The sequence below is a fragment of the Dioscorea cayenensis genome, chromosome 5 (assembly GCF_009730915.1).
Source record: "Dioscorea cayenensis subsp. rotundata cultivar TDr96_F1 chromosome 5, TDr96_F1_v2_PseudoChromosome.rev07_lg8_w22 25.fasta, whole genome shotgun sequence".
NCBI classification, from domain to species: domain Eukaryota; kingdom Viridiplantae; phylum Streptophyta; class Magnoliopsida; order Dioscoreales; family Dioscoreaceae; genus Dioscorea; species Dioscorea cayenensis.
Window position 1 is genome coordinate 31,624,776 of NC_052475.1, and position 25,184 is coordinate 31,649,959.

At 34.2% G+C, this 25,184-nt stretch overlaps 5 protein-coding genes across 5 annotated transcripts; 1 reads left to right on the forward strand and 4 right to left on the reverse strand.

Moving 5' to 3' along the window:
• Positions 1-23: 23 nt before the first annotated feature.
• On the forward strand, positions 24-2,869 carry LOC120262158 (E3 ubiquitin-protein ligase WAV3-like). Its single transcript, XM_039270230.1, has 3 exons — positions 24-294; positions 586-642; positions 1,379-2,869. Exons 1-3 carry the CDS (start codon positions 181-183, stop codon positions 2,666-2,668), a joined length of 1,461 nt encoding a protein of 486 aa, XP_039126164.1. The 5' UTR covers positions 24-180; the 3' UTR covers positions 2,669-2,869.
• On the reverse strand, positions 2,862-6,568 carry LOC120262159 (THO complex subunit 3). Its single transcript, XM_039270231.1, has 11 exons — positions 6,445-6,568; positions 6,180-6,275; positions 5,806-5,935; positions 5,526-5,617; positions 4,958-5,026; positions 4,510-4,567; positions 4,242-4,341; positions 3,572-3,658; positions 3,320-3,398; positions 3,089-3,221; positions 2,862-2,999 (listed from the first exon to the last, which is right to left on the reverse strand). The coding sequence occupies exons 1-11, from the start codon at positions 6,508-6,510 to the stop codon at positions 2,965-2,967; spliced, it is 945 nt and encodes a 314-aa protein (XP_039126165.1). The 5' UTR covers positions 6,511-6,568; the 3' UTR covers positions 2,862-2,964.
• Positions 6,569-7,449: 881 nt separating this feature from the next.
• On the reverse strand, positions 7,450-12,205 carry LOC120260284 (subtilisin-like protease SBT5.4). Its single transcript, XM_039267721.1, has 10 exons — positions 12,125-12,205; positions 11,934-12,046; positions 11,736-11,833; positions 11,485-11,649; positions 11,297-11,405; positions 10,692-11,229; positions 9,305-9,558; positions 8,812-8,926; positions 8,518-8,731; positions 7,450-8,432 (listed from the first exon to the last, which is right to left on the reverse strand). Exons 1-10 carry the CDS (start codon positions 12,203-12,205, stop codon positions 7,891-7,893), a joined length of 2,229 nt encoding a protein of 742 aa, XP_039123655.1. The 3' UTR covers positions 7,450-7,890.
• A 2,364-nt stretch (positions 12,206-14,569) lies between these two features.
• LOC120262006 (subtilisin-like protease SBT5.3) lies at positions 14,570-18,101 on the reverse strand. The gene is made up of 11 exons (XM_039270042.1): positions 17,971-18,101; positions 17,793-17,887; positions 17,564-17,661; positions 17,299-17,469; positions 17,106-17,214; positions 16,347-16,875; positions 16,147-16,241; positions 15,788-16,033; positions 15,533-15,647; positions 15,231-15,444; positions 14,570-15,143 (listed from the first exon to the last, which is right to left on the reverse strand). The coding sequence occupies exons 1-11, from the start codon at positions 18,046-18,048 to the stop codon at positions 14,611-14,613; spliced, it is 2,283 nt and encodes a 760-aa protein (XP_039125976.1). The 5' UTR covers positions 18,049-18,101; the 3' UTR covers positions 14,570-14,610.
• A 3,202-nt stretch (positions 18,102-21,303) lies between these two features.
• LOC120260285 (subtilisin-like protease SBT5.3) lies at positions 21,304-24,828 on the reverse strand. Its single transcript, XM_039267722.1, has 11 exons — positions 24,739-24,828; positions 24,534-24,628; positions 24,319-24,416; positions 24,037-24,207; positions 23,852-23,960; positions 23,158-23,680; positions 22,971-23,065; positions 22,629-22,874; positions 22,394-22,508; positions 22,078-22,291; positions 21,304-21,911 (listed from the first exon to the last, which is right to left on the reverse strand). The coding sequence occupies exons 1-11, from the start codon at positions 24,826-24,828 to the stop codon at positions 21,379-21,381; spliced, it is 2,289 nt and encodes a 762-aa protein (XP_039123656.1). The 3' UTR covers positions 21,304-21,378.
• Positions 24,829-25,184: the final 356 nt, after the last annotated feature.

Sequence of the window (25,184 nt, forward strand, 5' to 3'; positions counted from 1 at the left end):
AAAAAGAGGAAAAGTTGGCAATTTTTTATGGGTACACAAGAATAAAGCAAAGAACAAGAGAACACACCACACCACAAAACAAGCAGAGAAGAGCAGAGAAGAGAAGAATCTCTGTGTTTTCTTCTCTTTTTCCAAGCATAAGAACAGCAAAACAATTCTAGAAAGAAGTGGTTGCAAAAAATGGGAGGAAGATGGGCTTCAAGATGGAGAAGAGCTGCAAACAAGATTGGACTTCCATGTGTTTCATTCTCTTCTACAAATCATGCTCCTCATCTTCAACAACAACCCAAAACTGTATCTTCTTCTTCTTCTTCTTCTTCTTCTCTGTCTCTTTGCTCTGTTCTACATTGTGATGTATGCTGTGCATTGTTCTCTAATTATTGTTTTCCTTTCTTTGTTTTTGTTTTCCATTCTCACATGTTCTCTGTTCTACATTCTTTTCTTTCATTCTATGAATGTTGCATTTTTTTTTTAAAAAAAAAAATTTATGTCTCTTATGTTCTGTTCTACATTATCTTCTTCATGTTTGAGAAAGAGAAAAAAGTTTTTATCATTAAAATTTATGTGTCACTGTGCATTGTTCAGATCTCAAGTTCTGTAGTTTCAAAGGATGCAGAAACCAGTGGACTGTCTGCTAACAAGGCATGCTCTCAACCATTTCTTTTCTTTTTGTCTATTTGTTTGTTTTTTTATATTATTTTTTTAATTTTCAACACCACATAATATTTTACTATATTTAGAGAAACTTCTAAATTGGTGGTATTTATTTATTCTTGGAATTTGAATTTAAAAAAGGTGCACAAAAATGAAGAACACTAAAAATGAGTACAAAACTTTCATAACATGTTTTCTTCTAGACTATACACATGGCTAGCCTTTTTTATTGCATTTTTTTTTTCATGTGTTCTAATTACATATATACATACCAATATAAAGGTGTATTTGCAATTAAATTAGGTTATGTAAAAAAGAAATCCAAAAAATAATTAAAAAAAAAATAAAAGGAAGAGAAATGGCGAGAATGGGGACCAAGTAAGATGGGAATGATGGACCCATCTGACTCTTTGGTGGTGTGCAGTGTGCACTACTCCAAAGTAAAAGGACCCACAAAAAGACTTTGGCATGCATTGTCTTTGTTTTTGGACTGCATCCACATATTCTTCTCAATTCAAACATTTACAATCCCCTTCCATCTTCCCTTTTTATTTTTATTTATTTATTTTCATTGTAGTATAATTATTAATATTTTCAAATGAATGATGAATGAATGCATATCTAGATTTGATGGTGGATGTTATTGGTACAAATTAAACTTGTTTAGCTTGTTTTTGTCTAATCATTTGTAGTAAATTTTAAATAAATTCACGGAAATACGCAGAATTTATGTGCGATATGTCTAGAGCCACTACGAGCTAGCGGAGACGGAGATGATAGTGGTGGTGGTGGTGGTGGTGGCGGTGGTGGCGAAAGCGGAGCCACGGTATTCACCGCGCAATGTTGGCACTCATTTCACTTCACATGCATTGCATCAAATGTGAGACATGGTAACATGACATGTCCAATTTGCCGGGCTCATTGGCCTAATCTTCCCCGGGGTCTTGCACCGCCATGCCATCGGAATGATCCGATACTTCGTATTCTTGATGACTCTATTGCCACATCTCGTGTCAACCGCCGCACCTCCCTCCGGTCCACTCGATACAATGATGATGACCCTGTCGAGCCTGACATTAGCCCACCGGGTCCACATCTTGACTTTGCTCTGATACCATGTCCAGTGTCATTAAACACCTCACCAAACTGTCTGAACCAGAACAGGTTTTACCTGTCGGTTAGACTTGCTCATCAGCAGGCTATGGACATTGTGTTAGTAGCAAGTCCAAATGGTCCTCATTTACGGCTCCTCAAACAGGCCATGGCATTGGTTATATTTTCACTTCGATCGGTTGATCGATTAGCCATTGTGACATACTCATCGTCAGCGAGCCGAGCTTTTGCCTTGAGGCGAATGACGGCTCACGGAAAACGGACCGCATTGCAAGCCATTGACAGGTTGTTCTACATGGGTGAAGCAGATCCTGTTGAGGGTCTAAGTAAAGGTGTTAAGATTTTGGAAGATAGGAGTCACCAGAATCCTTTAGCTTGCATTATACACCTTTCGGATAGTCCGACGAGAGCCTATGCCAATGATGAACTCATGGTTCATTTCCCGGTCCATCGGTTTCATATCGGGTTTGGGTACGGGCTGTCCAATGGGTTTGTGATGCATGAGTTTGAAGAGTTCTTAGCAAAGTTGCTTGGGGGTGTTGTAAAGGAGGTTCAGCTGATGATTGGAGACAATGCAGGTTGGATAAGGCTAGGGGAGCTACGTGGAGGCGAAGAACGAAGGATTCCGGTGGATGTGATGAGTAATGACTGCATGTTTGTTTGTGTTGGATATAGTTTCATTGAAGGAGGAGGAGATGAAGAGAGAATGAGGGCCGGAGAGGTGGTGGTGGAGGTTGGAGAAAAGAGTGAAAGAGGCTGCAGAGTATGTGGGGTCAGAGACCGGGAATTGATCGACGAGGGAAGTGCCCAGGGCCGTCTAAGTAATGTGCATCGACGGGACTATCTTGATCCATTCATGGCACGACGGTGGGCAAAACATTTGCATGGTTATAGGGCTTGATGTTATGCATAGTGTTCATTCAAAGACTCATCATACAAAGTTCATCCCAGGTAAGACCATCATCCTGTTCATTCATATACGCTCTCTTCACCATCTTGTGTTCTACCTGTTGAGTGTGGATCATTTGATGTCCATTTGTAACAAAATTTTATTGCTATGTTAAAGATACATTACAAGTCAATCATCTTCTCAGAAAGAAAAGAGCATTCATATTCAAGCAGTTTGACGAATCTGTTCATTTGACAAAAGAGAGCAGCTTCCTTACTCTGCAGCGTTATGTGATGTCTGGTATCATATTAGCTGCTCTCGAAACCGAATATTCGAAATACTCCTGTGATTTGCATTCAGTATGTTAAAATCATGCCAAATCCATTTGGATTGGTTATTAGTTAAACAAACTTCGTGTGAGCAGGTAGGTACCTTCGTCATTCTGATACTTATTCTTGTCATCACCAGCATAAGCGAGCAAGTTATATTTTGGATTCCACTCCACGCTATTCATAGGAGATTTGCATGCAATCTGATGAGCTGTTCGACCGGTCTGCACGTTGGTCTGGCAAAACAAGAGGATCACAATACAAGTAAAAATCCCCTAGCACATAAATTGCAGATTAATGAACATGCATAGGTTATAAGTCCATTCGTAAATACAATTTCAACGAAGGTGTCTTCACTCGCTGACGCAAGATACTCTCCAGTGTAATTGAAGCTCACTGTTCTAACAGGCCATCTGCACAAAAGTCAAAACTGAAGAGTTAAGCATTACCTATTAAAACATTTTTGTGTTACGAATCAATGTTCACCCAACTTAGTTGAACTATAATATCTTACATCCACATGGAATAGGTTATCATCTTTGAAAGGATGCATGACATAAATAAATCAGATGCATGTAAAGCTTACTCAAGTTTTGTGAATGTCCGAACGCACAGCATCTCCTTTATATCCCAAAGGCTGACCAGAGAATCAGCACTGCCGACAGCAAAAAATCTGCAATTGTCAAAAGTAAACAAAGTGTTGTGTCATGTCTTGATGAAAGTTCAGACAACTTAAGATGCTTAAGTCATGTTTCACAACTCTCTTTTCTTTTTCGGTTCATAAATACCAGGCTAACTGAAACAACAATAATCAAACAAATTAGACAATCCAGACAAGCAAACTTATTAATAAGACACTAGTGACATCTTGGTATCTTAGAAATTCCTTGAGAAACAACACTTGGCGTCACCTATATGTTCACATAATTTTACTTTCTTTTACCTAACAAGCTGCAAACTAGATGGGTCAAGTCACAGCACCCCAAACAGAGAGTACATTGTAAATTTCTGGAGAATCTGCTTCTGTAATTACGAGAAACTAGACAGGTACAGTCCAGGGTTATTTTGTTTATACCGAAGCTATCTAGTAACTAGAAGAAAAGGGTTATATGAAAACACCTGCAAAAGTCTGAATTTTACAAGAATGCTGTTTCGTCATTCCTTTTTATTAGCGAATCTACCACTTTCCTGGTACCCAGAAACAAACCAGAAAGAAAGAAAATAGCAATAAGTTCATTCAAAGTTATTCAAGTCACCTTCCAGTGGGATCCATAGCAATACAGTAGCAACCCGCTGTATGAGCCATTAAAGTATGAAGCACATTAAGTGATGGATAAGACTGTACTTCCACAGTACCTGCAGAACCAGTAAGAATTATTCATTCTGTACGCTTTTGAAGGAAATTGATTGAAGGCTGTCATTATGAGAATAAGTCCTGGGGACTAGGTTGATATTTGGACAATATATCGAGCTTGAACATCATTCTTGATTTAAAAAAAAAAAGTTTAAAACATTGATTCTTACCATTCCCTGTGGTGATAAAAAATAGGTCTCCAGTAATGTTCCAAGCTATCTCATTTATCTGTGGAAACAGCCATAAGGTGTCAGAGGAGCACTAAGTAAATGGAAGAAAATTTTCTGATCACAGACATTAAAGCAGCGGTAAAGAATAATGCTTCAAATTAATAAACTTATGCAGTAAATGGAATTTATTTTTATATATTGAAGTATAAGTATAAACTCGATCATGAATATCTGATAGTCAAAAATGGTCCAATCACAATGCAACATTTCAAAGAAAGAAATCTGGTTACGTTAAGATTGATTAAATGGCAGAATAAGAATTTGATCAGGATATTATTCATCAAGCAAAGTCATAAAAACTAAGAAAAGTGTATCATATAGTGTTAAACTAAATAAGATAGGACATTGATAGAGTTTGTAATGGAGTCGCTATTTCAATCAAAATTACCTCATAATTAAATTTGCGTCTATGTATTGGTTTGAACTTACGCACATCCAGTATAGTTAGTTCATCCTCCTGCAATAAAACTAATTAGCATCAATAAACACTTCGATCATATTTAGTACAGTTTAGAAATCAACAATTTAACATAGACAAGTATCATAAATACAAATATGAAAAAAAAAAGGCAATAAACTAGGGATGATTTCACTTCACTGGTTGATGACCAGAACAAAATTTGGCTGGTGTTCTTTTTATGATAATCAGATGAAGAGAGAGATTGAAAAGGGTAAACCAATTTCTTTATAATTAGGTTATTGTGTTAAAGTCTATTCATTAAATTAAGTTAACAGCAAATTGAACATAAGCTAAATCAACATAATAATGGTTGCATTCTCCTGATAGGATTTTAAAGACAAGTTTATATAAGAAAGTTACCAAACACAAGAAGCAATAGCAATACCAAAAGTAAGCTGCTCTCTTGTTTTTGTACGCACATGAAAGACAGACTGCATGTCTTGAGAGACATTATAATACAACTAGTCTCCAATAGCAATGTGGAATTTTTGTGTACCTTGTTTCCAACAGCCAAGTGTGTCCCATCTGGGTTGTATGTGATATTGATGTTTTCTCCACTAAGCTCAGCTTGTTGAGAGCACCTTCCAGCTAGTAAATCAGATGTTAGTAGACATAGGGAAACTAATAACAATCCATCTACTTGGATTGAGCAATTGGTAGATGATTGATAGGGAAAAGATACTGAGACATTCACAATCATGTGAACTACACAATATTTCAAAGAAAATTTGTGCAATTAAACAACTAATTAGAAGGCATGGATCCAACACACTTACTACGAGCATCCCAAAGACGAACAGTCTTGTCCCCAGCTGCAGTTGCAACTAAATCAGCATGCTTAGGATCCCAACACAGCTGATCAACACTGTCTGTGTGCCCTTTCAATTCAATATCTTTAACTTTTCCCTACACACAAAAGCAAGCGAGTCAATGAAATCCAAAAACTCATTGCAGCGCTTCATTGATTTATTTTAACATTATACTATCTAAAATAACATCTTTAAACCTCAGATGTGATCCAATTTTCACTACAAAAAAAAAAGAAATAGGCACCTAAAACAAATACAATGGAAGACAAGAGTTCATCTTTTTCGCTTTCTTTTAAAAATTACACATTTTTATCTTAAAATAAAGAGAATCAAAACTTTACATGGCCATGGGGATCAATGTTCCAAACGCGAGCAGTGTGATCAATGGAACCAGAAGCGAGCTTTGTGCCAGTGATGTTCCACGCCACAGAATGTACCTTCATCCGCACAATTTCACCATCAAATCAATCTCAAAACTCCTCATAAAAATTCAAATAAAATCGCAAACTTTGCTTCCTAAAACCCTAAATTAAGCAACACAACCATACTAATTCCAACTTTAAATCCAAAAAAAAAAAAAAGGAGAAGAAAAAGAAGAAAAGGCACCTTCTTCTTGTGGCCTTGGTACTCTCTAGAGACGAGATTCTTGAAATTTATAGGCTTCTCCTCCATTCTTCTTCTCTACCATTGCCCTCATTTTCAGATGATATAAACCGGAACTGAAGCTCCACTGCCGTTTCCCCGAAACGTAGAGTCCGCGTTTCCCTTCAAAGCCCTAATTTTATAAATAAAAATAATAAGAAAATAGATTTTTCTTGAAATTAAAGTGGAGAAATAAATATTTTTTTATTAATAAAATTACCCAAAATTTAAATAAAAACTTATTTTATAGAGCCCTAATTTAGCCGATAAGCAACGGTCCAGATTTAAAGCCCTAAACTCATCGAACGGCTGAGTCGGAATATCTCTATCTACGGATTCTGGAACCCTAGAGGGCGCTCTCTTGATCTCTCTCTCTCTTTCGATCGGGATGAAGCTTGTCAGGTGATTATCATCTCTCTAATGGAGGTTTTGGTCTTTGGATTCAATGGTGCCGTGATGGTATTGATTTGAAAGGCTATTCTTTTTGTGCATTTTAATGTTTTTATTTTATTTTTTTGGTAGGTTTCGATGAGGCTGAACAATGAGACGGTGACGATTGAACTGAAGAACAGAATCATTGTTCTTGGCAATATCGAAGGTATTCTTGCAATGATTTTTCCTTTTTGCAGTGATTCTTGTTCTAATTTTTCGGAATCAGTGATTTTTCTTTTGGTGTAGCATCTTAATGTAGTGCATTTATAAGATTTTTTTTTATTCTTATTTATGCAAAATCAATGTTTATGATAGCATTGGCTGCTTATGTAGTGTTATTTTTACAAATTAGGTTTACAAAATAGGCTTTTTAACTCATTATTAATTTTAAGAAAAATCAATGGATATCAAAAAGTTTGTGGCAAATCTAGTTCCTAAGAATGACATTATTCTTGGTTTTTCTTTGGAGGTTGTGGTTTTTTTAAGGAAGTATTTAATGTTTTTGATTAGTGGATTTTGTTGTGCCTACACATTGTTTGGTTGTTTGCAATCATCCTTGTAAGTGTTCTTTCATTATAAAATTTGTGGTTTATATCTTCCACTTTAGTAAAAAAAAAAAATCAAATTGTTTGGTGGGGAGAAGTTTTTAGATGTGTTTCTACAGTTGTTTTTGTTGATGAAGTGCTCTAAATTACTGCAAGCTCATTCCAATATTGTTCTCTTTTATATGGAAAATGCAAGAATAAAGAGAATTCATTAATGAGATTTCTAGCATGACTTTTCGATGATTTCCTTGTCTTCTTTAGGTAAAGGAAAGCTTTTAAGGTATCCATTTGAGAAGGCTGTTTTCTTTCTAATTGAGTTCCTCTTCGGGAATCATTTACAGAATTTGATGAGTAAAAAATTATTAGGGACTAATGAATTTTCAATCAATCTCTCTCATGCAAATGTTGCACAGAAAGAGAGAAAAAAATGACACTAGTACATTACATTGACTGCTATAGGACTTCTCACAAAGTGCTTCCCGTCAGACCATATGAGCTTTCCAAACACATACCCTACACCAAGACTAGCCTTTCCTGCCGTCAAACTAACCTCAAACTCTCTCTCTTCACCAACCCTATCAAACCTAAGAACCTCTGGCTTCACGCTCACATATATGCCCATCGGAGCCTTAAACCTAACCCTATATGTCCCTGGAGATCCAACATTCCTCAATTTCCTTCGCACTACCATCTTCTTGATGAGATTGGGAGCGGCAATTGAAGGGTAGTTCAAGTCCTCAAGTTTCATTTGTTTTTTAGGGCAAGTGTATGGCTTCTTGTTAAAAATGGGCAGTGAGCTTGAATTGTACCCCAGTGCACATAAGAAATCCAAGTAGTTATTGATTGTTATATCATAAACCAAGCCAGGATCCATGGCTCTGTTTGGCCTGATATGCCCTGAACCATAGGTCAGTGGATCTGCTTCTATTAAGGTGTAGTCTTTGATTGGCTTGCCAGTGTTGTCTCTTGTTCTTGCTGCAAATGTTCATTCTGTGAGATTTAATACCTTCTATTTGAGTAGTTTTAATAAATTGAAGAAGTTTTTTTTTTTAGTGTTTACCAGTTGTCATGATAGCTGATTTTAATGCTGCAGGACTCCAGTCTGGGTGTAATGCTCTCAGAAGGCCAACAAGGCCAGAGACATGGGGGCAGGCCATCGATGTTCCATATAGAAGATTGAATGGAACATGGCGTTTGTCATAGTTCAAACCAGTTGGGCTTATGGCTTGAGGCCAGGCAGCAAGAACAGCAACACCTGGTGCAGTTATATCAGGCTAAAAATGGATAGCGAATCAGTTAGCAGGTAAAAAACACTTCAAGTTTTTTTTTTCAATGTTTATTGCATTTGTCTGACCTTGAGGATTTGTGGTGTGATGAGACTTGGCCCTCTTGATGTGAAGTCTGCCATTAGCGGTGCAGGTTTCACTCCATACTGTGTTTTTGGAGCAGAAATTTGACCCACAGGTGATCTGTCATGAATTTAAATTATATTTTGCACATTCTTTCAGTAATAATCACTATACTTTCAATTTGTGGAAGTGGTTCTATTATGAGAGCAACAAATCTATATAAGGTTCAACATATGGAATTAGTGATGTTGAGAACGAGAATTATGTTGCCATTAAACCCTATTTTCTAGGTGCATAACAGTAGCAAAAACATTGGCATAAAAAGTAATATTTAACTGATTCTTTTGGGTTAATTGGAGATATGTTAGAATGAGAACTACTGTGCTGTCATATCTAATGTCAAGGTGTCTTTGAATGTGGTATTTTATGTGACCGATTTTTTTCCTCAGTTAATTGCAGATACTTATAGTAAGAATTAAGTCTAAAATATAGTCTTACTTGGTTGATTTAATGTAAGAATGAAGAACAGTGCCGGCGTTGTAGGTAATATGCGTGGCTGGAAGGAAGTGTGGGTCAACTCTAATGTTGTCTCCAAAGTTCTCATCGTTGACAACAACCATACCAACGCCACCGGCCTCGAGAACAGAAATACCCATGGCGACTCTGTAGTCACCGTCATCACGAAGGCAAATCACAATCTTCCCTTTAACCTTCTTCGGATCAAGTGAGTCTGGACTGCATGTCATGCTGCATCAACAAACTCGTGTATAAGATACTGACATTGAGGAGAGTTTGATTCTTATTGAACAGATTGATTTGCAGCTTTGTAATTGCGAGTGTTTTCTTTTTCTTAGTGAATTCAGGATGATTGATTGAGGATTAAAACTGAAGATAAATGATTACAATGAATAATCAATCATCTTTATTCACAAATTATGAATAGATTCTATGTGATTCATTGAGGATAAAAATTCAAGAAAGGAGTCTTCATGCATTCTATGTAGAAACATTGATTTGTTAGGGTGAATTGCAGTACTGTGCTGTGATGAACCAAACGTCTATTTTCATTTATACATTATGTTTGCCCTGTTTTTTTTTCCCTAAGATTAATTCAGGAATAAATGATGAAAAAAAATTGGAAGAAAAATGAAATTCTTACGCATCATATTCAGAAGCATTAGCATGCTTTCCATCCTCCCCATAAATTAAAGGATTTGATTTGTTCCGTGGTAGTGTATTTGATGATGCGCTTCTCCCTAAAAGATAAATAATAAAAACAATATTTATTTATAATATCAGAAAGAATCTCTATGTCCAATAATTTTATTCTCTATTTTTCCATATAAATAGTTTTTCTCTTTAAATATAGACCTCTACGAAAGTTGTATACTTGAAAAGCAAAGAATTTCCATGTTTTTTTTTTTGGCATATGTACCCTTGCAAGATCTGTAATTTCATATGTACCCCTAGATTAGCTCTATTTGCATGTGCATCCCCTTAAACCTAGATTCTCTCTTTAATAAGCACACATATAGGGTGTATAATTTGCTACAAAATTAGAAGTTATTGCATATACACTTGTAGGGTGTATATGCAAATTTTATTCACATTTTTCTGTATATCAATAGTCTTTTTGTTTTTCCAATATACACCCTGGGCAAAATCTCATATTTTAATATACACCCCTGAAAAAGTTATGACTGTATTCATACTCTTCTAAAACTAATATTCTCAGGTAAATTCCACCTACAAGGTAAAATTATAATTGTGAGATTAATTTTATAGGGGTCAACATATAAAAAGATGAGTTTTTCATACCAAACCTTCCCTCCAAATCTCAATATGAATGCTTGTGTAACAGCAATAAGGAGAACAAGAAACAAACCTTGATCTTCTTGTTGTTTCCAAGTATGAGGAAAGACCAAACATCTCTATCCGTACTACTACCTCCTACTGTAATTATCCATGGTGCATCATTGCTCAAACTCCCGGGCACTGGACCTGAGTTTCCGGCCGAACAGATCACCGGAATCCCTGCTAAACCAGCATGAAATGCGCCGATTGCCACCGGGTCTGATGTATAGTCATAAGCAACTCCTCCAAGTGAAACTGAGATCACATCAACTCCATCATGTATTGCCTCTTCGAAGCCATAGAGAATATCAGCAGCAGAACATCCTGCCCAGCATACTTTGTAGGCGGCAACACGGGCAGAGGGGGAGCCTCCTTTTGCCGTCCCATTGGCTAGACCAAATAAGTTTGCGCCCGGGACAAACCGTCCTCCGGCTGTGGAGAGTGTGTGAGTACCATGTCCAATGATGTCCCGTGCTGAATCTCCGACTTTGAGTTCTTGATGATCATGTTTATGTAGCATTTTTTCGACCATTATTCCTTTGTTGAAGTACTTTGCTCCGATAAGTTTTCTAATTTTTTGTTAATGAATTTTAGTGTCAAATTTATCTAATATGGCATCAGTGCTAATTGATTTACCTATTGCAAAGAACTCCTTCTTTTGTGTTATTCTGACATGATCCTTTCCATTTTGATGGAATCGGCCCCATTCCTTCGTCATTGAAGCTCTCGGATTCAGGCCAAACACCTTTGCACAAGATTGTGAGAAGGAAATCAATAAAGTTTTCAATAAAGATTGATAGATTATATATATGTTGAATACAAACCGGTGTCGAGGTTTCCAATTATGACATTTTCGCCTAGTTTTGACTGGCCCCATATAGACTTTGGAGGAACTCTTCCATTCCTCTCCATCTCAAGCATGGTCCATGATCTTGTTGTGTGTAGTTCTAGTATTTTGTCTTGGAAAACCGATACAACCCGAGGATGCTCTAATTAAGAACAACACAAAAATCACATGATCAAACAAGAAACAATTAAAACTCTAAGTTTTTAAGAGTATTGTTAGAAATCTCACTTTTAATCTTCAATGCATCTTCTTCATCCAAAATGGCAGCAAAGCCATTGATGTATCTTGAATATGAATAAAAGATGTTTCTCTTTGCTTTATGCTTACTATACATACAAAACAAATATTAATCATCGATCTAGTTGGAATGAAAATTTAAGAACAAAAGAGTTAGTAACATGGATATTAAGATGATCGCGCGATCACCTGCCCAAAAAATTTCCTAAGAACTGATAATGAGACTGAGTTGCAGATTTATAATCTTGCAAAGAAGCTCCATTAAAGCCATGAGAATGTCCTCCAAGATAAACAATATAAGACTGTAAAGAAAAACCAAATCAAACAAAGAAATCAGACAATAAATATTTAGAACAATATTAAAACAAACAGAAGTTCACCTTTTTGGTTGCCGAGACAAGACCAAATGATACAGAAAGAAAGAAAATGAAAAGAAGTTGAATTCTTAAACAAATCTTCATCTAAATGAAATTGTGATATATATATATATATAATTGATGATTAATTGTTTGTTTGTTCTTGTAAAAGAGAAGATGAAGATGAAGATGAAGATGGGTAAGTAAAGAGTTAGAGAGTGAATGATTGTGAGGAAGTGTTTTAATGTGTTTGATTTGAAGAAATTAATGTGAAGAGGGACTGATTCTCTCAACGTACATCTCGCGGGTAACCTTCGAAAACCGTTGTAGACTTCTTCTCTCTCTTTTCTCTCTCTCTCTCTCTCTCTCTCTCTATATATATATATATATATATACTTACAATTTTTTTTAATAAGTATTAATTTTCAATGAATTGTGGCCAAGTGACCAAAGTGTTGCATCTCTGTTATATTATTTTATGATTTCCAACAATTAGAATTAAATCTTCACAAAATTGAAAGTACTAATAAAAACCCAACAAATATATATAATTGGGTCAACCAGATTCGAACTTTTTTACTATTCTAAAATTATATAGCAGCCGTTTGTCGTCTATTCATTAAAAATAATAGATATATGATTGGGATTTTCTTTCAAATTAGCCTTAATTGTTTTTTATAATTGTCACAATAATTGTTTGGTGATTTTACCATAAAAAAATGACTTTTGGACTTTAAAAAATGGCTTTGGACTTTTGAAAAATAAAACTTAAAAACTTATTTTCTTTTAATAAACATGGACAGTTTTTTAATAATAATAATATTTTATTAAAATAAGTGGATAATCCATGAATTCATTAATTAAAAAAAAAAAATGAAATACAACAACCTAAAACAAGACAACAAAAGACAAGAGCGAAAAAGAGGCTACCACTAGGGGATGAAAGGGTGGATGATGAGACAACAAAAAATCAAGTTCCTGGGTAACAAAAGCCCAAATAGACCAATAAATCCCTCCTTGTTTTAATTAGTCAAATTCAAAATCTCACTCTGTTTTTGCTTTTATAACCCCATTTTTTAAATAATATTGATTTTAAAAAAATTTATTAATTTTTATCTCTTTAGAAAACCTATTCGTTTTCTGAAAATTATTATTTTTATTTTAAAACGGCATCCACTCTTACTTATTTTAAAACTTTGTGTTTTAATTTGTTTAAAACAAATATATATTTTTTAAAATTTCGTAAACCTATTCACTCATGATTCTTTTTTTAAAATTTTTACAGAACCATACTTGAGTTTCATATACATATTCATAAATATTTTTAAAGTGAATTAACTTTATTATTTAATATTGGATAGAGAGTAAATTAGTTCATTATAAATATAAATGTTATATATTTATTTTTTACATATTTTATTTTTACATTTTGGTTTTTAATTATTTTTAAAATTAAATTTTTACTTTTAAAAATATATACTTTAAGATTTCTTAGTTGTTTTCCTCAAGATGTTATTTTTATTTTTATTTTTATTTTTGGTACCGGGCCCCTTCCTATTTAGGCCTTAACAGATTGATTAATATATATTTATTTATATTAAAATTATTAGTATTATTATTATATAATATTTATTAAATTTTTTAAGAAAATTTTAGTTATTATCTTTTAATTAATTTTTCGACATATGCTAAGTTGAGATTATATATGCATGTATGTAAATATTCAATAATATAGATATATATAAAATAATTTAAAAGATCAAATTGCATATGCATATTTTTTTTTTCCTAATTATAAAATAAAAATCCCCTAAAATCCACTGTTGAGAATATAAACGCATCCCAAATATTTATTATTATAAAATACATTTACATTTATCTTTATTTAAATTAATAACTAATTAGGTAGTTGAAATTAAAAAAAAAATGAACTAATCCTAATAGACTGGTGAACCAATTAATTTAAGCTTTTTTATATTATCAATTTCCAATAAATCGGAATAGTTTATTTTATTTATTTATTATTATTATTTTGACTTGTGGGGCTTGTTCTTCCATTGCCATATGCCTTAACCATTGAATTAAGCAAAGGGTTGGCTTTTTATTTATCTCTCCAAAAATGTTATAAATTGTTTTTGGAATTACATTATTAATTAAGGAATTCCATGCATGTCTGTTTGGAGATACATTTAAACTCAATCAAACCCTAATTTTTACTTAATAAAAAACCTTACAATATATATGTGGAGCAAGAACATAATGCCATTGCTCATGGCATTTAAATTATTCACATAATTGCAAGAATTACTAAATAATCTTGTTGCAAATGATTAAGAAACATGCATTCAAACAAAAACTAAGAAACTAGAGAAATATTAAAAAGACTAAATAAATAAATTATTGATTTCTTTCCATCATCATGTTTATTTAATTACTAAACCTAAAAAAGAATTAAAACAAGAACACAACTAACCTATATTATTTCCCGCCAAATTAACACTAACTAATTTTCAAATGTAAACTACCAAAGGACTTCTCACATGGTGAATTCCATCAGACCATTTAAGACTTCCAAATGTAAAGCCTTTAACTGGTTCAGCTTCATTTGCCTCCATTGTCACCTGAAACTGTTGCTCCTTGCCGAACTCTTCGAACTCGAGCTCTGCTGGCTCCACAGTCACCGATACACCCTTTGGCGCGAATACGGTGGCGTTGTACTTGCTCGGAGGCCCAACATTTTTCAGCGTCCGGGTAACCGTCACAGTGCCATTGAGTGAAGCGATAGAGATGGAAGGATAGTTCAAATCTTCGGCTTTGATTGTTTTCGAAGGACATGAAAATTCACCACTGAATATTCCCATCATTGTTTTGTTGTAGCCAAGAGAACACAAGAAGTTCAAGTAGTCTTTAGGAGTGATATCATACACCAATCCAGGATCTACTAAAGCTTTAGTCTTTACATGTCCAGCTCCATAACTGAATGGTGTGGCTGTTTCATTGAATGCATCCTTGATGGGTTCCATAGTGTTATCAAGAGTCGTCGCTGAAAAAACGTAAAAAATGATTCAGTGAAGGAGTTTAAATATATATAGTTAGCACTTGGAAAAGAAAGTTTTCATTATATATATACCAGTTGTCATGATTGCTGACTTGATCATAGCAGGACTCCAACTGGGGTTAAGGGTTTTGAGAAGGCCAACAATGCCACCAATATGAGGGCAAGACATTGATGTGCCAGACAAGAAGACGAAAGGAGTTCGGCGAGTGTCATAGTCCAGATCAGAAGGGTTGGCAACCTCTGAAAAGGCGGCAAGAACATTGACTCCTGGTGCAGTAATATCAGGCTGCATTTCATAAAATTCATTATTTATAAGAAATATGACTAACAATAATAAAAGAAGAAGAAATTTCATTGGCATATAATTTTATGACCTTGAGGATTTCTTGATTGATAACATTTGGACCTAGTGATGAGAATGGGGCTATTGTCGGTGAAGGTCTCTTGCCGAACTTTGTTCTTCCACATAAAATATAGCCCTTCGATGACCTACAAATTTTCAAGAACAAGAAAAATTAACCATTGTACTGATGATCAGTATGTGATCTTTGTTAGGTAGGAAATTGTGTCTACTAATATATATATATATATATATATATATATATATATATATATTTTCTTTTATTTACTTGGAAGAATTGAGGTAGGAGTAGAGCTCAAGGCCGTCAGAATAACCGATATTAATGGCAGGAATGAAGTGGGCATCGCCTTCGATATCATCTGCATAATGTTCATCATTTGCAATGATCATTCCGGCACCGCCAGCCTTTTGAACTACAAAGCCCTTGAGCATTCTTTCGATTTTGCCCCTGAGACATACAACTATCTTGCCTTTCACCTTCTCAGGATCAAGAGAATTCACCATGCAAAGATTACTGCAAATTAAGAGAAGGAATTGATCAGCTCAATAAGAGCAAACATTAATTCAAGAAGTTGTATATATGTAGTCAATATCGTGTAATTAATTTGAAGTTTAAATCATTCTCACGCAGCATGTTCTGTTGCATTTTTAGCTTTTGCATTTACTGAATTGATCATAGGATAAGGCCTTGGTCTTGGAAGACCCTTGGAAAAGGTCATTCCCTGACAAATTGAAGAACAAATTAGATAATTAAAATCAATTAATGAATAATTAATAAATTCAACAAAGAAATTAAACTAATTAATGTGTATGATTGAATCACCAACCTTGACAAATTTTCCATTGTAGACAAGATATGAAGGGTAATATCTATCAAGAGTGCTTGCTCCGACGGTGAAAATCCACGGCGCCACATTCGACACGGTCCCTAGTAATGGGCCATCATTTCCACCTGAACAAGCAACTATAATCCCTTTCTTGACAGCATGAAATGATCCAATGGCAATAGAATCCTGGTAATAATCCAAAGGTGGACCTCCAACTGACATTGAGATAACATCAACACCATCATGTATCGCTGCGTCGAATGCTGCAAGTATATCGGCATCCATGCAGCCACCTACATCAGAGGGCCAACATATTTTGTAGGTGGCAACACGGGCTCGCGATGAGCCACCTTTCGCTGTGCCATTGGCGTAACCATAATAGCTTGCACCGGGGACGAAGGCCCCTGCCGCGGTTGAGAGTGTGTGGCTGCCATGGCCTTCAGTGTCACGGGGGGTATCGGTGATGTTTGCAGACGTATCACCAGCTTCTTTGAAGCCTTTGTTAAAGTATCTTGCTCCGATCAGCTTCCTGCATTCGCCATGAGATCCAATGGAATCACAAAAACCAGTTAGGGTTTCAGTTGTGCATGCATTGGTGATAGCTATACACTGTAATTGACAGTTATTTCAGTTGACATAAATTAGGGTTTCAGTAATTATAAGTGATCTCCCTTGAGATGTATAAATGTTCATGCATGCTTGATGTTCTTGCAAGAAATAAGAAAACTAATTAAGAAGTAATTCAAACAAAGAAATTACTTGTTGCAATTGAATGTTTTATCGATTCCATTGTCACAAACACCCTTCCATCTTGAAGGAATTGGACCCATGTCATCTTCTCTAAAGCTCTGAGATTCAGGCCAAACACCTGCAAATTAACAGATCAAAAATTCAAGATTGTGGCAATGACTTCAATGAAGAATTTGAATGATAATATAAGATAGAAGATTACCGGTGTCAAGGGTTCCTATGATCACATCTTCTCCAAACCTCGCCTTCTTCCACAAGGATGAGTCCGGGATCTCGCCGGAGTAGAACTTCTGAAGTCCAAGGAATTCCCATGTATGTGTTGTGTGAAGCTTCAGTGCTTTATTTGGAAACACTGATACAACACTTGGATGCTCTAAACAACAAAAACCAATTGTGTATGTACATATTAAAGTAAACTATATATAAAAAAGACAGAAATAAGCTTAATTAATTGAAATTATGAGTACTTGAGAGCTCATTGGCTTCATTCTCATCCATGTTTGCAGCAAATCCATTGATTTCCTTTGTATATGAGTAGAAGATTGCATCTCTGGCCTTCTCCTTGCTATAACATACATGCATGCATGCATGCATAAAGATAAGTACATATGTATATATAATTTGTAAATATATGTATATGTAATAATGGTATTAAAATAAGAGATTGCAAATTATATATACATATATATCTGATACCTTTTCAAGATTGATCCTAAAATTTCATGGTGAGAATTCACAGCAACCTCCTCCCTTGTGTTTGGGGAGTGAGCACCAAGATAAACAACGTAAGACTGCATGCAAATAAAGATGATAAATTAATTTGAAAATGAAGAAGTATTGATAACCATAGAGAAAATATAGAGTTTTTGGTTACCTTTTTGGCTGCTAATGTTTGAGTTGGAAGAAGAACAGTGAATGAGAACAAAATTAGAAGAGAAACTAGAGTTCTCATCTTGATGTCCGTCTCTCTTCTTTCTGTCTGCGATCTCTCTTGAGAAAGAGAGAGAGAGAAAGTTGGCAGTGGCCTATGTATAATTTCTTTTGTTGTTATCTAACATGAAATAAATAATGCAGTTTAAAATTAATTTGAATTTTTTTACATTGATAAGTGTTAAAAGTATTATTATTCAACCATGGTTTATGTACATCTTAACACTTTGATTTTTTTGTTGAATTTTGGATAAGATTATTCAATCAAAATTAACAAATTATTATCTTTGATATGGTAAGTAAGTAACCATTATAGTTTCAAGGTGAATGAGAATTTTTAATCATTAATTACATTTTAAAAATTATTTTCATCCTTAACACAAAAACTGATCATGCATTTAGTCGTCATCAACTACACCCATATATATATATATATATATATATATATATATATAATCTTTCTGTCTAACTCCTTTTCATACTGACACACTTTGCCACATCAAGTAATGCATATATTAAATTTCAAAAAAGTAATGCATATATTATAAAAATATTTAACTTTAAAAAATTGATATAATAGATGATATATATGGCTCTAATATCAAGTCTTAAAATGGCATAGTATTTATCTGTGCTAGGTACTTTTTAAAAAATTATATTTTTTTTAAAAGGCATGGTCTCAGTGATACACTGATATATCAATTTTTAATATATTTAAAAAACATTTAACTTTTTAAATTCTGTTAAAGATGAAAATCTTATGTCATCTTAACTTAAAATGAATTAGAAAAAATCTATTTAAAAAATATAAATTAAAAAAATTATGGGGTATATGCGTTGAGAAAAGACGCTATTAAACCTTTTTCTGTTTCTTCATGCTTCTTTGTTGTATTTTTTGTTTTTTGTTTCTCTTTAGTTTGTTCGTGTCTGTTTGTCTGTGTTTCGGTTTTGTTTTTTAATTAATCTATGATTAATTTACTTTATTTAAAAAAAGGCGCTATTATGTTCCCTCATAATTTTTTTTTTTAAAAAGTATAAATCACTCCTGTAAATTTCCTCATATGAGTCCCCTCGTTAGATTTAATTAAAATACTGATTTCCATATATATTATATATATAGATATATATTAAAAAAAATCAAAATTATGCATATGGTTTTTTAATAAATGATGTATTTGTATATACACCCTTCATAAATATCAAAATAATAAAGTTAGCATGGTATACACGTAAAAGTATTACATTCATATGTATACATCCAAAGATAATTTTCTTTGAGATATACACATAATTGTAGTTTTTGTTAAGAAGCTAAAAATTCACCTTTTGTGTAGGGATATATATCAATGATTGTGATCCTACCTCCATTCAGAATTTTTTTAATGATTCAAATAAAAAAAATTGGGTAAATTTTTCCAGTAAGTATCTAAGTTTGGCCTTATATCAGTTTGAGAACTAATTTTCAATTTGTATCAAAATGAATATCAAATTTTAATTTCATTTTTTCAACAGGGTAATTGGGGATTTTCGGTGGATTTTTGGTGACGTGGACGCTGGAAAACTTTTGTGGATGCCCTGGGTGCACGTCACTAGGGCTACAGTATTCTGGAGAGAGAGAAAAATAAAACGATGACGGGAGAGAAGCTAACGTGTACGTCCTACGTGGACAAAAAAACCACATTGATTAAATGGCTGAGTTGGTGAGTCAGTGACGTGGACCCAGGGCATCCACGCAAGCTTTCCGTCCACATCACAAAAAATTCACCGGAAATCCCCAATTACCCAGCTGGAGAGATGAAATTAAAATTTAATGCTCATTTTGATACAAATTGAAAGTTAGTGCTCAAATTAATATAAGACCAAACTTAAGTACTTGCTGGAAAAAAATTAAAAGACAAAATTGGGAGTGCCACGAGTGCCTTAACCGAATGTGTCACTTCTAAGTGCTCTGCCACATCAGCATTACCTAAATGAGTTAGGCCAATGTAAGTGTAGGGGATGAAGGTGTGTAATTTTTTTCCAACCAAAATGATTTTAAGTTTTGGGTAATCAATGCTTGGGAATGTTAATTATTAAATAATCCAATAGTTTGACACTTAAGTGGAAAAAAATTACATAAGGGTTCAAATTCCTCTCCTGTAATATTGTTTTATACTATTTCATATACTATACATTTTGACTAGTACTATTTTTGTGCTATTCATGAGTCTGGATATGGGTCCTCTGTGAGAGAAACAATAGTTTCACACTTTCAAGTTCCAGGTAAAGAGATTTTATTAGGAGGTCAATAAACCACCGTAAATATTAGGGATAAAAATAAAAATAAATTATAAAATTGATAAACTATATTTATTTAAAATTGGAAGAGAGTACTCGAAGTCTGAGTTTCAAAAAATATATATATATAACTGATAATCCATATTTATTTGAAGTCTGAGTTAAAAAAAGGTCAGAACTTCTCTATAAAAAATACAATAATTCAATATCTAATTTTACATAGTTATTCTGATGTTGTTTGTTATTAAACCAATTAAATATAACAATAAAAATGAAATTAGAACATTGATGCAAATAAGTGCACACTATAAAAGGATAGTTAAATATTTTTTATTTTTAGTGAAAAAGTATTTTTCAGATATGATTTTCTAAGTTGTTAATACATAATTGGATATGGTAATTCAAATTGGGAAGTTATTTGAATTTTTATTTCTAACAAGTTTTCTTTATTAAAGATTATATAAACTGATTCTAAACATATTTTAATTCTTGTTTGAAAAAATAATTTAAAATTTTTTTAGAAAATATTCTAAAAAAAAAATAATCTTTTCTTGTAAATTACTCTCAAATGCTTATGCGAGAAGGAATTTTTCCTTTTTTTTTAAGTTTACTACTGGCTAGATGTTCATTCTGTTGTTGCACATCTAATAGTAGGAAGCCTTCTCTTAGCAGCTATTCATATTTTTATTTTTATTTTTATTTTTTTGCTTTTGGTTTTGCACATATTTCTGTTTTGGAACTTCTGTTAGTGGTGTTATTTTTTGTTATAATCTGAGTTCCACTTTTGGTCAACGTCTTCGGTTTGTATTTTGTTTGCTCCCAATTTATTGGCTTGTACTCTGTTGCTATGTTTTTTTTATAGCATTTTATAGTTTTATACACTTTATCATAAAATATAAATATATAAAAAATACTGTTGCATAAACTTTGGAAGTATAAAAGAAAACTAAATTCCACCTTTTTCAAAAACTAAATAAACTAAATAAATTCAAGCTAAACTAATCATCATCATCATCATCATCATCATCATCATCATCATCATCTAACACTAAACTAAAAGGAACTAACTAATTTCTCAAATGTAAACTACCAAAGGACTTCTCACATGGCGTATTCCATCAGTCCATTCAAGCTTTCCAAACGAGAAGCCACTGAATGGTTCATCTGCATTCACCTCCATTGACACCTCAAAGCTTTTCTCTTCTCCAAACTTCTCAAACTCAAGCTCCGACGGTTTGACAGTGACCGATGCGCCCTTCGGATCAAAGACAATGACCTTGTACTTGCCCGGAGGCCCGACATTGGTCACCGTTCTGGTTACCGTTATCGTACTATTGAGCAAAGGGATGGAGATGGAAGGATAGTTCAAGTCTTCAAATTTCATCGGTTTTGAAGGGCATGAGTACTCATCAGTGAATAAATTCATTACTGTTTTATTGTAACCAAAAGAGCACAAGAAGTTGAAGTAATCTTTAAGAGTGATATCATAGACCAGTCCAGGATCTGTTAAACTGTTTGATTTTACATGCCCAGATCCATAACTAAATGGTGTCGCCGTTTGGTAGAAGGAATTCTTAATGGACTGCATCCTGTTATCTAGTGTCGTTGCTGCAAAAATACAAAATAATTTAAGGTTAATTAATTAGTAGTTCGACATGTTTTTTTTTTTTGAATAATAGACGACAAACGTCCTTTTTTATGAATATAAACAGTAGTTCGACATGTTAATCATATATATATGCATGCATTTATGTGTGTGTATATATATATATACCGGTTGTCATGATTGCTGACTTGATCATGGCAGGACTCCAATCAGGGTTTAGGGTTTTGAGAAGACCGACGAGACCAGCAACGTGAGGGCAAGACATTGATGTGCCTGATAAAAGAGCGTAAGAAGTCCGACGAGTATTTGACCACTCGTCGGTTGGATTTGCAACCTCTGGATAGGCAGCAAGAATATCGACACCAGGTGCAGTGACATCTGGCTGCATTGATTTACATAATTCAGTTCTATGAATCAAGAAGAAGAAAATTAAACAACAACAACAACAGTTACTAATTAGTTATATATATAATGCTATACTGACCTTGATGATCTCTTGATTGATGATGTTTGGCCCTAGAGATGAGAACTCGGCTATTACCGGTGCTATCTTCTTGCCAAGGCTTGTTTTACCACATGAAATATAACCTTTTGGAGACCTACAAATCATTAATTGAATGCATGAATAACATTACTGATCAACTAGTATATATATGTGATCATAGTAACAAAAGAAGAGTGATCATTGAGTCATGAAGTTAATTTTATTAGAAATTTACTTGGTAGAATTTAGGTAGGAGTATAGCTTGTTTGCGTCCGAATAACCGATATTGATGGCAGGAAGGAAATGTGGATCAGGTATGGGTTCATCACCATAGAGTTCATCATTTGCTAGGACCATTCCAACACCTCCTGCATTTTTCACTACAAGGCCCTTTTGAATTCTATCATTCACGCCTATCAGACATACAACAATCTTGCCTTTCACCTTCTTTGGGTCTAAAGAACCCACCAAGCAATGCCTCCTGATGATTCAACCAAGAATTAAATTCACCTCAGTTAAAACAAACAATGTCTGAATACTTATATATGATCATATGTGTTCAAAACATAATTCTCACGCATAATCTTCTGTTGCATTTTTAGCTTGTGCATCTACTGAATTGATCATTGGGTATAATTTTTGGTCCAGATAGCTATCAGAATAGCTCGCTCCCTGATAAATATTTTTGAGGAAAATTTAAATTAGTCAAGAGATTAAAGAATTGAACAAGGAAATTAATTAAAATGAGTGTTAAGATCATCAACCATGACGCGTGTTCGATTGTATAAAAGATATGAAGGGAATTCTCTATCGACGGTGCTTGCTCCAACAGTGAGAATCCACGGTGCCACATTTGTCACACTCCCCGGGAATGGACCATCATTTCCGGCTGAACAAACAACTGGGATACCCTTCAAGACGGCATGAAATGCTCCAATGGCAAGTGAATCTTCAAAGTAATCCCTCTGCATACCGCCGAGAGACAAAGAAAGTACATCGACACGGTCATGTATGGCTTTGTCAAATGCAGCAAGAACATCAGATTCGTCGCATCCATTCATATAACACACTTTATAGGCGGCGACACGGGCTCGTGGTGAGCCTCCCTTTGCAGTGCCATTAGCATAGCCAAAGTAACTTGCATTGGTGACAAAGGCCCCGGCCGCGGTGGAGAGTGTGTGGCTGCCATGGCCTATGTTGTCACGGGGACTTTTGATGATGTCCCCACTAAAGTTTTGAGAATGTGCTAAGTAGCCTTTGTAGAAGTACCTTGCACCTATTAGCTTCCTGCACTCACCGAAATGACAATAACTCATTAGGTTTTCAGTGGTCATGCATTGCTTATCTGATGTAATGACAGTTATTTCAGTTGAGATGTGTGTGCATCCATGATGTTCTTGCATGAAATAAAAACCATAAAGAATCAATTCAAAGAAATTAAGAAAGAAAGATAATTACTTGTTGCAATTGAACGTTTCATCGCTGCCATTGTCACAGATTCCTTTCCATCTTGATGGAATTGGACCCATGCCGTCATCTCTAAAGCTCTTAGATTCAGGCCAAACACCTGCAAATTAACAGATCAAAATTAAATTCATGGTTGTGGCAATGGCTTCAATGAATTAAGAAGTTGAAAAGATTACCTGTGTCAATGGTTCCTATGATCACATCTTCTCCGAACCTCGCCTTTTTCCACAAGGATGAGTCTGGGATCTCGCTAGAGTCACCCCTCTCAAGCCCAAGGAATTGCCATGTATGAGTTGTGTGAAGCTTGAGAGTTTTACTTGGAAACACTGATACAACACTTGGATGCACTAAACAGCAAAAACGAAAGATATATACATATTTTAAGTAATATATATATATATATATATATATATAATAGAAAGAAATAAGCTTGATTATATAATTGAAATTATGAGTACTTGATAGCTCATTGGCTTCATGCTCATCCATGTTTGCAGCAAATCCATTGATTTCCTTTGTGTATGAGTAGTAGATTGCATCTTTGGCCTTCTCCTTGCTATAATTAACATAAGTGAATGCATGCATGCATAAAGATAAGCATATATATATATATATATATATATATAATTATGGGATTAAAATAAGAGAAGATAAATTATTATGAGTTAATTACCTTTTCAAGATTGATCCTAAGAGCTCATGGTGAGAATTTACAGCAACCTCATCCGTTGTGTTTGAGGAGTGAGCACCAAGATAAACAATATAAGGCTGCATGAAAAGAAAGAAGAAGTAGATGATGATGATGAGATCATTAATTAAGGACTTGAAAGCAGAGAATTATTGGCAGCCAGAGAGAGAAAATTTAGAGTTTTGATTACCTTTTTGGCTGCAAATGCTTGAGTTGAGAGAAGAACAGTGAATATAAACAAGACTAGAAGAGAAATTAGAGTTCTCATCTTGAACTCCATCTCTCCTTTTTCTCTGTCTGATGATCTCTTATGGGGCAGTCGGTCGTTTATATGGTGTTTGCCTGTAGTTATCTAAAAATTTAAATACTGAAAGTTAAAACTATTTTGAATGTTGCATGATGAGTATTAAAATAGCCCTTTTTTTTAAATGCTGAATTACTAATTTGGCATCCATATCATTCTTAATTTCTGATAAGTTTTTCTACTTTAATGTAAACCGTTTACAATTAGAGATAAGAGCTTAAGATTTAGGGTTTAGTGATTAGGATTTAGGGCTTAGAATTTAAGTTATAGGTTTTTAAAATCTTGGGTATAAGATTTAAGAGAATTAGAGTTTAGAGTTTCATATAAATCCT